General features: G+C 50.4%; 1 protein-coding gene across 11 annotated transcripts in view; it reads right to left on the bottom strand.

The window, feature by feature from the left end:
• Nucleotides 1-2944: 2944 nt before the first annotated feature.
• The window catches only part of VDR (vitamin D receptor), a 63813-nt gene continuing 54405 nt past the window's right edge, over nt 2945-12352 (bottom strand). For 6 of the 11 annotated variants that reach the window (XM_078338182.1, XM_002752089.6, XM_078338184.1 and 3 more), the window contains 3 exons: nt 7700-7851; nt 7390-7506; nt 2945-6032 (listed from right to left, as the gene is read on the bottom strand). In XM_078338182.1, coding sequence (XP_078194308.1) covers nt 5773-6032; nt 7390-7506; nt 7700-7851 — 529 coding nt within the window. In that variant the 3' untranslated portion in view covers nt 2945-5772. The remainder of the gene's footprint in view (nt 6033-7389; nt 7507-7699; nt 7852-12352) is intronic. The other 5 variants (XM_078338183.1, XM_009003217.5, XM_078338187.1 and 2 more) reach the window with 1 other exon arrangement.

Here is a 12352-nt window from a genome sequence, read left to right on the forward strand (position 1 = left end):
GTTAAAAGGAGCCGCCTAGCTGAGGTCATGCCAATGAGCTCACACGCTCTTCAGGGAACAGCCTGCATCCAATGACTGCCTGATGCAGAAATATACAAGTGTCTCCCTGGCTTCATCTTGGGGCAAGCCAAAGGGCCATCTCAGCTTCAGAGAGCCCCACGCGGGTTGATGGAGACTTTCGTTGAGACTGCATTGCAGCCAACTTCTCCCACTGCTGATTCTACTTCTTTTCCATCCACCAGGGCTGAGAATCCCGAGACTGCTCCCCAACAGACGCCCTGCACTTCAACCTGCATTTCAGAGTCTACGTCCCTGGAACCCAACTTACAACAGCATCCTGTATGTCACCTATGACATGTGCGTACAGAGATTCGGAGCAGCTGTCTGGAGCAGCGAGCTCTCAGATTCCCCCTGCCAGCCACAGCCTGCACACCCTGCTGTGCTTCTGGGTCTCGAGGAGCACAGACTCGCCGTCAGCCTCACGGGCTCCCTGCGCACAATGAGGACTAGTTGCCTATAGGATGTCAGCGGCCTGAGCCAGCTCCTTGGCCACGCTGGAGGTGTCAGATAACATCCATCCTTCTTGCTGTCTGCAGGGGCCATGGGGCAGGCAGACCAGCCGACCCACACTGCACAGGCAGCCTGGGAGGAGTCTGGTAGAAGCTGGGGAAACTGAAGGGCTCTGGCCACTCCCAGCAGGCCCTGTTTGCTTGCTCCAGGACTGAAGGAATCAATACTTCCTAGCACACCAGGGACCTATTTATACCACATGATGCTTTGAGCCTGTCAGCTCCACGGCCTGTGCAGTGTTTTTGCTGCTTTATGTCTCTTTTAAGGAGCAGACTCATTCACACTACCCGAGGTGTAGCGCAACCCCTTGGAAGGGGAAGATGTTCAGGGTAGTGGCCATCCTGCCCAAAAGGTCAACAGAAGTATAATGGCCCAGCATCCTCATGGAGCCATTCACAGTTAGTACCAGATAAGAATGCACTGTGTAGACCAGTGCTGCCCCATAGACTCTTCTGTGATGATGAAAATGTTATGCCTTTAATCCCAGCACTTTGGAAGGCTGAGGCAGGCAGATCACTTAAAGTCAGGAGTTCGAGACCAGCATGGACAATATGGGGAAACCCTGTCTCTACTAAAAATACAAAATCAGCCATGCGTGGTGGCAGGTGCCTGTAATCACATACACTCCAGAGGCTGAGGCAGGAGAATGGTTTGAACCTGGGAGGCAGAGGCTGCAGTGAGCTGAGATCATGCCACTGCATTCCAGCCTGGGTGACACAGCAAGACTCCGTGTCAAAAAAAGAAAGAAAGAAAGAAAATGTTCTGTATCTGCACTGTCCGTTATGGTAACCCTGAGTTTATCAAAGACTGAAAGTGCAGCTTGTACAGTTTGAAGCTACAGGTTTACCTTTATTTCATGTGAACAGTCACACACAGCTAGTGGCTACCTGATTGAACAGTGCAGGTGCAGAACCAAAGCTCGGAATGCGAAAGCCTAAAATCACTGGGTCCTAGTTGTGCGGTATTCCTGGGGTACATCCCGCTTGGTTTACCTGGAAAAGTTTGTTATAACACAGCCTTGGAAAGTCTGTGTCCTGCTTCGTCAGCTATAAAAACGCTGCATCAGCTCCTCCTAACAGTGTGTCAGAACTCCGTTCTCCACATTTCCCTTGCCAGAGACATGCCCATTTGTGCAGCTGTTGATTTCCTTTCTCTGAGTCCCTTCGTGTTTCACAAAATATCCCTGGAGTTCTAATGCCAGCTCCCCTGTGTCCATCTCATTTCACTGCAACCCATTTCAGCCTTTGGTCTGAAATATTTTCAGATGTTTCTGGAAACTTTGAGTGAATCTCACCCCCAGGTCAACTGATCCTAAATAAATACATCAGTTGGCACGGTTTCCTCATTTTCAGATTGATCCTAAATAAATACATCAGTTGGCACGGTTTCCTCATTTTCAGATTGATCCTAAATAAACACATCAGTTGGCACGGTTTCCTCATTTTCAGATCCCAGTGCTGTGTCCTTGGTTATTCTTGTTTCCTGTGCCCAGCAATGCTACCCATCATCATAAACCCCACTTCTTTGGAAAGCAGAGCAAGTGCATTGGCTCCTTAGGAGTCCTCTTTCTTTCTTTTTCTCTTTCTTTCTTTCTCTCTCTCTCTTTCTTCTTTCTCATTTCTTTCTTTCTTTTTGATGGAGTCTCACACTGTCACTCAGGCTGTGTGGAGTGGAGTGGCGCGATCTCAGCTCACTGCAAACTCTACATCCTGGGTTCAAGCAATTCTCCTGACTCAGCCTCCCAAGTAGCTGGGACTACAGGCTCGTGCCACCGTGCCCAGCTAATTTTTTTTTTTTTTTTTTTGGTAGAGATGGGGTTTCACAATGTTGGCCAGGATGGTCTCAATCTCTTGATCTTGTGATCCGCCTGCCTTGGCCTCCCAAAGTGCTGGGATTACAGGTGTGAGCCACGGCGCCTGGCCAGCAGGAGTCCTGCTTCTGCACAGCAGTCATTTGTATCCTCCAGGTCACTGGCACAGCCACCGTCCCTAATAGCAGACACATTTTTGCCAATAGCTGCTTGGTTTTCTTTTTGAGGTTCTCACATAGCTGTCACATACTGACTGCACGCTTCCTGGGAGTAGAGCACAGTTTGATCCAGCACCCCTAATTTTCCTGGTCCAGGGATTGCTTTAGGATGGGAACCTCTTTGATCTCCTCCCTAGGAGAGAGCTAGCAAGACTATCAGTCCCCTGTCGGGTCCCCCAGCTCAGCAGGAAGCAGGACAATGTAGTCGTGAATTTGCGGTTTCTGACGCCGCGGAAGCTTCAAGTCCCATCTCTTGCCAGTGTGGCTTTGGCAAGTTAATTCCCTCTGTCAAATGGGAGGTAATAATGGTTCATCTCCCGTGGGATTCTTGTAAGGATGAGTCAGATTGGTTTGCACAAAGCATTTATTACAGCAGTATCTGCAACAGTGTGCTACAATTTTATTACCATAAGCAAAGCTTTCTGCATTAGTTGACCTGACAAAGTTCTGGCAAACTTTTGTTCTCTCTGGAAATTATTCACAGACTCTCTACATCCTCCTTTCGCTGCCTTATCTCTAGCTGTCACCAAATCTGCCGCACGTTCCTGCCTTGTCTGTCGGCCTCACCCGGACGCGCCTGTACGCTTCGTCAGCCAGCGGAGGATTTTCCTGTCTCTGGGAATCTCGTAGGAAATCCTGCATGTCGGTGCACACTCTCCTTCAGTTATCACGATATGCCCTAAAAGCTTCACGTTTCTACATGTCTGTTTTCACACTCTCATTCTAAAATAGAATCGATGGTGACTTTCCTCCCAGTTCAGCCCCAGGAAAACTCGTTTTTCCCTCTTTTCTTTTCCTCCCAGCTCCTAGACTTCCTGTGGGGAGTGGCCTAGGTTGTGGGCCCCAGGGCTGGGTAACTGATATTCCCAGAAGTCCCCTGGAGAAGGCAGGGCCAGAGGGAGAGCGGGAAGGTGGCAATTCCAAAGACGAATGCACGTTAAAGATAAGGCAACAGCGTGACACGAGGCTGAGGCGGAGGGCCAGGGCTCCGCTGTGGGGGGGCGGGGTCTGATTCACACTGACACAGAGATGAGTCTCCTTCCTTCTATCGATGGGTTGGTGGAGTTACAAGTCAGGGAAGGAAGGAAGGGGTCCCAGACCCAGACTTGCTCTGTCTGAAATCCAGGGCTTCCCGCAGGGACTGGGTCGGTCTTTTGGGGAATGGGAACGGGGGTCTGGGCTCAAACGTGGTGCAGTGAAAAGGACACCAGACCATGAGTCCAGTCTGGTTCCGTCTTGGTCCACTTCTAACTGGTTACGGACGCGCAGGTGAGTCATGCTCTCCTCTGTCAGTTTTTCTTAAGGAGGAGATTGAGTGGTTTGCAACTTTCAAGTGTTTTCTCCCACTGAAGAGCCAGCTGGCCTAATGTGCTCTATAGCTAAAATCAAACAAGGGTCTCTCTTTGTAAAATAACAACAACAGCAATATTAATTAGTGTACAGAGTTTCACAATGTAAGTTCTCCCCCCATGAACATTTCCAAATCAGCGCTACCTGCTCCCCTGTATATTAGAGTATAGAACAAATGGAGTCTGATTCTGAAAGCAACTCATATCTAACAAATTTAAGATTAGGCGATATACATGCTCTTCCGCAATAAGGAACGTGGCTTTCCGATGTTTTCCCACCTGAAGATTTCTGAGAGACACAGGGCCGGGTGGACACCGAGGCTCTGGCGCTGCAAAGCTTAATTCCTCCCCGAGTTTTTAGGGAACCACAGATGCAGGTAGAAGGACGCGGCTTCCAGGAGTTGGGCGATCACGTTCCCACTGACTTTTACATTCCTGGTGACACAGCAAATGCAGCCATGTTCCCCAAACTCAAGCACTGATCTGAAGAAGCCACTATGATCCACCTGAAAGCATGTCCTTCTCTACTGGTCCCGAAGCTCACTCTCCTGAGGGCCCCTCCCCCTGGGCCGGGCTGCTGCAGAGGAGGGCATGCACTGGAGGTTGAATCATGGCGCCCCCACCTCACAGCCCTCTTTTGACTTTTGGGTGGTGGAGTGAGAATAGGAAGGGACCCTGCCCTACATCACGGAACCCCCAAACGCTGTCTCTGACTAGCTGCCAGAGGCTGCCCCGCTCTCTGTTCCCATAGCCTGGGGTGCGGGAGCACTAGCTCCTGGTCCTGTGGGCTGACAGCAGCCTTGGAACACATCCAGGCAGCATGGAGAGCATGATTCACCCACTGGGGTCTGATAGCTCTTCTCCTTCTTCCCTTCTGCCAGGTGGAGAAGATGTGGCTCACTGCTTCTCCAGACTGGGAGTGGGGAGGGGGTGGGGAGAACAGCCAAGGAGGAGTGGAGTGCTGGCTCTCCTGGTGGGAGGTAAGGCACTGGCCAGGGGAGGACGAGGATGGCGGGTGCTTTCTGAAAGCCAGGGACAATTCAGTCCTGCTACATGGGTCCGTGGAAGGAGGACTTCCACCTCAACCAAGCCCTTAGATCCAGGCCGAGGAAATGTGGCTTAGTGACAGGAACAGTGGTGGCCACCATCACTATTCTTCTGTGAGGCTGCTTTTGTCTGTTTTTCCTCCTTGGGTCTCTCAGCAGGTGGGTTTGTGCCTGGGGCTCCAGTAATGGGAAGAAGGCCCATCTCACCACAGCTACTGCCCGTGAGAGTACAACCAGGGCAGTGGACGACAGTGGGCACCGAAGGTCAGGGTGGGACGACAGTGGGCACTGAAGGTCAGGGTGGGTGGGAGCTGTGGGTGGATTAGTTATCATGAGTAGGCAGGAGAGGGAGATCCCACCAGGCTCTGGACGTGGGGGCCTGGAGTGGGGGAAGGTGTGGGTGTTTCTGTCCCTGAGGAATGGATGCATTTCTCCTGCCTGTTCCCTTGACACCAGTCAGCAGCCACTTATGCAGGGGTGAGGGCATCTCTGGGCAAGGCCCTGCCTCCAGCCTCTGCCCTCTGCCCCCACTTGAGTTTCTTTGTCAAATACACAACAACTGCTCATGGCTGAGGTCTCCAGGGAACAGGGAACGGCCTGCAGGAAAGGGGTTGAGTTGGACAGGAAAGAGAATGGGCCGGGTGGACAGGGGCGGTGCCCGAGGTGGGGCTGAACCCCAGACGGGGGTGAGGAGGGCTGCTGAGTAGTTGCCAGTCCCGGGCCCAGCATGTGGCCCTGGAGGAGCGGCCCCACCCGGGCACCACCGCCGGCTGCCCTAGTCAGGAGATCTCACTGCCGAACACCTCCAGCACAAGGGGCGTGAGCTTCATGCTGCACTCGGGCTGGAAGGAGAGGCAGCGGTACTGCTTGGAGTGCTCCTCGTTGAGGCTGCGCAGGTCGGCCAGCTTCTGGATCATCTTGGCATAGAGCAGGTGGCTGCCTGGGGGCGGGTGGCGGCAGCGGATGTAGGTCTGTAGCGTGTTGGACAGGCGGTCCTGGATGGCCTCAATCAGCGCGGCGTCCTGCACCCCGGGACGATCTGTGGGCACGAGGTGGAGGAGAAGGCACAGCAGGTCTGAGGTGGGCCCCTCACTGCTCAGTCCCGCCACCTCCCACCCACACAGACACGCAATGGCAGCTCCCTCTAGGCCACCCCTCTGTGGCCGCTGACCGGTGATACCACCGCTCGGCCCCAAAGCCCTTCAGAGACTTCTCCTTGCCTTTAGGATCTAGTCCCAGGTCCTTCCATGGGCCCACCTGGCCCTGGCCCTGGCCCTGCCTGGCCTTGCTCCCTGTCCATGCTCCGTCCACTCCTCAGCTTCCCGATGTGCCCTGCTCTCTGGCCACCAGCCTTCACATCTGTGTTCCCTCTGCTTGGAACTGTGCTCTGCTATCTTTGCCAGACTCCTACTGATCCTTCAGGTAACAGCTTAAAAGGTCTTCCTCCAAAAGGCCATTCCTGGCCACACTGCCTCCATGGCCCAGACCACATCGGCTTCCCTCCTTCTAGTCTACCCCTCTGTGGTATCATTTCCTTGATTTTTAAAACCCATGCCATGTTAGGAATTAGTTGTTAGATAGCATTTCTTTAATGTTTCCTCCTAAGCTTCATGGGAGAGGGGCCTGTGTCCTGTTTGCTGCTGAATCCCAGCACCCAGTACCCAGCACAGAGCCTGGTACCTGATGGGTGCTCAGTAAACTGTTGCTAGGTGGATGAATGAATGAGTGAGTGAACGCTGCTGGGCAGGGGTATGGGGTCCACCTCCATTCTTGAGCCTCCAGTCCAGGAAAGCATCCCTGGCCAGAGGCCACTAGCTTGTCCCCTGAGCACAGCACAGGCTGAGGCAGGGCCGCCCCTCTTTGGACCTCTTTGGGGACCGACATGACGTCCCCAAGGTTACGGTAACTTCCTCTTGAGCCTTTTCTCCCCCTTCTCACCCCTAATAAGCAGAAGAGGCCAAGGATCACAGCACACTGCCTCCAGAATCAATCAGGTCAACTGTCCAGGCAGAATCATCTATCAGACTCCAGGGTTTTGTACCCTGCCCCTGAGAAACCTCAAATGACAGCAGTGTTGAGCCCGGTTCACACAAGAGTAGGGCCTGAGCATCGGGAACCTGCAGGAACCCGACTTATCTAGCTCCTCAGAATCCCCTGTGAATCGCCCCTAGTTCCTCAGAATCCTACCTGCAAACTCTGTAAGGCAAAGCCAAGGGCAGCAAGGGGCTCCTCAATGTCCACACACCACAGGGGTGCTGGAAGCCAGCACAATAGGCCCTTTCCTCTCTGCCTCTCTTTTTGCTACTTCTCCCTTCAGGTTGCCCAGCCGGCCCTCAGCAGCCCCTCACACTCCCCACTCCCCAGGTCCCCGAGCTCCTCCCTGCACGGCCCCATACCTGGGGAAACGATGCAGATGGCCATGAGCAGGACATGCTCCTCCTCATGCAAGTTCAGCTTCTTCAGCCCTACCTGGAACTTGAGGAGGGGCTCAATCAGCTCCAGGTTGTATCCTGCTGTGAGACACGATGGCCAGGTACTATGGGCAGAGCTGCGGAGCCACCCACCCACCTCCAGCCCCGATGGGCCAGACCCTCGCCCTTCTCTCCCTTCAGCCACCTGCCACGTGTCTGATTGGAGCCCAGACCCCAGGACGGGTGGAGCCGGAGCCTGGGAGCTGGAAGGGGCAGAGCTGAAGTCCAGGCATACCTTTGGTCACATCACTGACGCGATACTTGTAGTCTTGTTTGCCGCAGGTCCAGGACATGTCGTCTGTGGTGAAGGACTCATTGGAGCGCAACATGATGACCTCGATGGCACTGGACTTCAGCAGCACGATCTGGTCCTCAGAGGTGAGGTCTCTGCAGGGGAGGGAGGGAGGGAGGTCAGGTTACCAGTCAAGACCGTCCAGCCACACAAATCAGTTTAGTGTTTTGACAGGCATACACCTGCTGGGCAACCAACATATGCCCTGGGTCTTTCATCAAGGAGATGGCAGCCTGGCTGGAAGGGACAAGGGTGTTCCTTAAGTGAGAACAGTTCAACACTGTGACCTTGTGCTGGGGCCAGAAATGAAGCAGCTCAGTCATTAAGACAAGGAAAACCCAGAGACTAAGCAGCCAGAGCTATGAGGCAAAGGGAGACGGAGCCCAGGGAAGCTCCCAGCATTGAGGCATGCATATGGCAGTCTGCAAAAGGTAGGGCCACGATATCTTCAACAACTACACCCAAGTTTTTTTTTTTTTAATGTATGCCATTGCTTTTTTTTTTTTTTTTGACGGAGGGAGAGTCTCCCTCCGTCACCCAGGCTGGAGTGCAGTGGTGTGATCTCAGCTCACTACAACCTCTGCCTCCCGGGTTCAAGCGATTCTCCTGCCTCAGCCTCCTGAGTAGCTGGGACTACAGGTGCCTGCCACCATGCCCAGCTAATTTTTGTATTTTTAGTGGAGACGGGGTTTCACCATGTTGGCCAGGCTGGTCTCAAACTCCTGATCTTGTGATCTGCCCGCCTCATCCTCCCAAAGTGCTGGGATTACAGGCGTGAGCCACTGTGCCCGGCAACACCCAAGTGTTCCTTTCCTCTCCTTCCTCCAGTCCTCCTCAGTAGTAAATTCAGCCAACTCTGTCTCCAGGATGTCTCTGGAGCCCATGATCTTACTCCCACTCCTACCAGGAATGCTCTGGTTCAGAGCTCCAGTGTCTTTTCCAATAGTCTCTTCCAGGAATCCTAGGCGTGTGTCTCTCCAGTCTCTCGTTCATGTTTCTTATCACTGCTGCAGGTCAATGTCCTCTTGTGCTCAGAAATCCTCACTGACTCTCAGACACCCCAGGATCAAGCCCAGACTCCCTAACTTGATTCCAGCCTCTCGTTCCAACTCCCTTTCCTTGTGGCTGGTAAACTCCACCCACCTTCCATTCTAGCAGCATCGTGCCACTCCACATTCAGATGCTGTGTGTTCTCATTGTGCCTTTTTTTTTTTTTTTGGAGACAGCGTCTCACTCTGTTGCTGAGGCTAGAGTGCACCATTATGATCACAGCATTCTATAGCCTCAAACTGCTGGGCTCAAGTGATTCTCCCACCTCAGTCTTCTGAATAGCTAAGACTACAAGCATGTGACACCATACTCAGCTAATTTTCTTTTATTTATTTCTTTTCTTTGTTATGAAAGAAAGAAAGAGAAAAGGGGGAGAGAGAACAGGAGTCTTGCCTATTGCCCAGGCTGGAATGCAATCTAAAAGTAGGTATTAAAAACCTCTTTTATGCCAATAATTGTGCTTAACAGTGGAGACAGGAAGGAATAAGGAAATAAAATAACAAACAGCCAACCAGTATTTCATTTAAGTCTGTGAAACACTATGCAAGTGCTGAAGAGTGATTTGCTTCCAATTATGTGGTCACTTTGAAAATAGGTGTAATGTGATACTGAGCAAAATGTATGTTCTGTGGACCTGGGGTGAAGAATTCTATAAATATTCACTGAGTTTACTTGTTCCAGGTCTGAGTTCTAATCATAGATGTCCCTGTTAATTTTCTATCTCGTTGATCCGTCGAATATTCACAATGTGGTGTCAGAGTCTCCTGCTATTATTGTGCGGGAGTCCAAGTCTCTTTATAAGTCATTAAGAACTTGTCTTATGTATCTGGGTGCTCCCATATTGGGTGCATGTATATTTATGATCATTGACTCCTGTTGTTGCATTGATCCTTTTACCATTATGTAATGTCCTTCTTTGTTTCTTTTAGTCTTTGTTACTATTAAAGTCTATTTTGTCAGAGATGAAAGTTACAACTCCTGTTTTGTTTTGTTTTTTTTTCTCTCCATTTGATTAGTGAGTCTTCCTCCAACCTTTTGTTTTGAGTCTTTGTGTGTCCTTGCTTATGAGATGGATCTGGATACAGAGTGCCGATGTGTTTTGACTTTTTATTCAGTTTGCATGTCTGTGTCTTTGATTGGGGCATTTAATCCATTTAAAAATAGGATTAATATTGATATCTGTGAGTTTCATATTGTCATTTAATGCTAGCTGGCTATTTTGTCCATTAGTTGATATAGATTCTTCATTATGGAGATACTCTCTTTACCTTTTGGTAAGTTTTTGAGATGACTGATACTGGTTGTTCCTTTCTGTGTGTAGTGCTTCTTTCAGAAGCTCTTGTAAAGCAGGCCTGGTGGTGATGAAATCTCTGAGTGCTTGCTTGTTCATGGAAAGTTTTATTTTTCCTTCATTTATAAAGCTTAGTTTGGCTGCATATGAGATTCTGGGTTGAAAATTCTTTTCTTTGAGGATATTGAATATTGACCCCCACTCTCTCCTAGTTTGTAGGGTTTCTGCTGAGAGATCTGCTGTGACTCTGATAGGCTTCCCTTTATGGGTGACCTGACCTTTCTCTCTAGCTGCCCTTAGAATTTTCTCCTTTATTTCAACCCTGTGAATCTAGCGATTATGTATCTCGGGGTTGCTCTACTTGAGGAATATCTTTGTGGTGTTCTCTGTATTACCTGGAGTTGAGTATCATCCTGCCTTACTAGGTTAGGAAAGTTTTCCTGAGTAATATCCTGAAGAATATTTTCCAGCTTGGATTCATTCTCTTCATGACATTCAGGTACACCTATCAAATATAAATTAGGTCTTTTCACAGAGTCCCATATTTCTTGGAGACTTTGCTCATTCCTTTTTACTCTTTCTTCTCTAATCTTGTCTCTCCTTTCATTTCATTAAGTTGGTCTTTGACCTCTGATATCCTTTCTTCTGCTTCATCAGTTCGACTGTTAAAACCTGTGCATACTTTGTGGAGTTCTCGTATTGTATTCTCAGTTCCATTAATTCACTTATATTCCTCTCTAAATTGTCTATTCTCGTTAAGATTTTGTCAAACCTTTTTTCAAGGTTCTTAGTTGCTTTACATTGGGCTAGAACATGTTCTTTTAACTCACAGAAGTTTCTTATTATCCACCTTCTGAAGCCTAATTCTGTTATTGGAACACACTCATTCTCCATCAGGCCTTGTTCCCTTGTTGATGAGGAACTGTGATCCTCTGTAGAGGGAGGGGCATTCTGATTTTGGGTATTCTCAGCCTTTTTACACTGGTTTCTTCCCATCATTGTAAATTTATCCACCTGTCATCTTTGCAATTACCGACTTTCAAATTAGGTCTCTGAGTGGACATCCAGCTTGTTGATTCCCAGCGCCAGAATCTGAGCAACCCACTGCGCCAGCTGAAACAGCGGTGTCAAGATTCTTGGTGCTTTTCTGCCCGGGAGTCTCTGGTCTGGCTTCCCTCCTGAATCCCTTCATCAATCAGCTGAATGGGCGACTCTGCCTTCCCGGAGCTCCAAACGTCGGTCAAAAGGGGACCCAGTCCTGTTTATTCTGCACCAAGAACCGCCACGCCGGCCACAAGAGTCGCACTGGCGACCCGTGGGGCTCCCCCGCTGGGAATCTCCTGGTCCGTGAGCAACGAAAATTCGTCTGAAAGTGTGGCGTCCTCTCGTTCTATGCGCTTTCACTGGGAGCTACAAGCCTGAGCTGCTAGTGATCGGCCATCTTGGATCTCTCTCCAATTTTCTTTTATTATTATTTTTAGAGACAGGGTCCTGCTCTGTCACACAAGCTGGAGCGAAATGGAATGATCACGGCTCACTGCAGCCTCAAACTCCTGGGCTCAAGCAGTCCTCCTGCCTCAGCCTTCTAAGTAGCTGGGACTACAGGTGTGCACCACTACGCCTAGCTAATTTTTAAATATTTTTTGTAGAGATGGTGTCTCACTATGTGGCCCAGGGTGGTCTCAAACTCCTGACCTCAAGTGATCCTCCCATCTTGGCCTCCCAAAGCACTGGGATTCTAGGTGTGAGCCGCTGCACCCAGCCATCACCACGTCTTTGAGCAAACTGCAGCTCCAGCCAGGAATACCTTTCTAATGCTCCATCTTGTCTTTCTGGTCCTAAATCCACTGTTTTCTCCCTTGGAGGCCCCCACCCTCTGACTTCAGCAGTTAGGGCCATGGCATTGTGACACAGTCAACATTTCTGGTCCTCTTATTTTGCCCTTCTCCCCCAGCTCTGCTCTTTACATACTTGATTTCTACTCTCTCTCTGTCTCTCTCTCTCTTTTTTTTTTTTTAGACAGAGTCTTGCTCTGTTGCCCAGGCTGGAGTGTAGTGGTGTGGTCTCAGCTCACTGCAACCTCCTGCTCCCAGGTTCAAGCAATTGTCCTACCCCAGCCTCGTGAATAGCTGGGACTACAGACACATACCACCGTGCCCAGCTAATTTGTGTATTTTTAGTAGAGATGGGGTTTCACCACGTTGGCCAGGCTTGTCTCGAACTCCTGATCTCAGGTGATCTGCCCACCTTGGTCT

This window comes from Callithrix jacchus, chromosome 9 (genome assembly GCF_049354715.1).
Source record: "Callithrix jacchus isolate 240 chromosome 9, calJac240_pri, whole genome shotgun sequence".
NCBI classification, from domain to species: domain Eukaryota; kingdom Metazoa; phylum Chordata; class Mammalia; order Primates; family Cebidae; genus Callithrix; species Callithrix jacchus.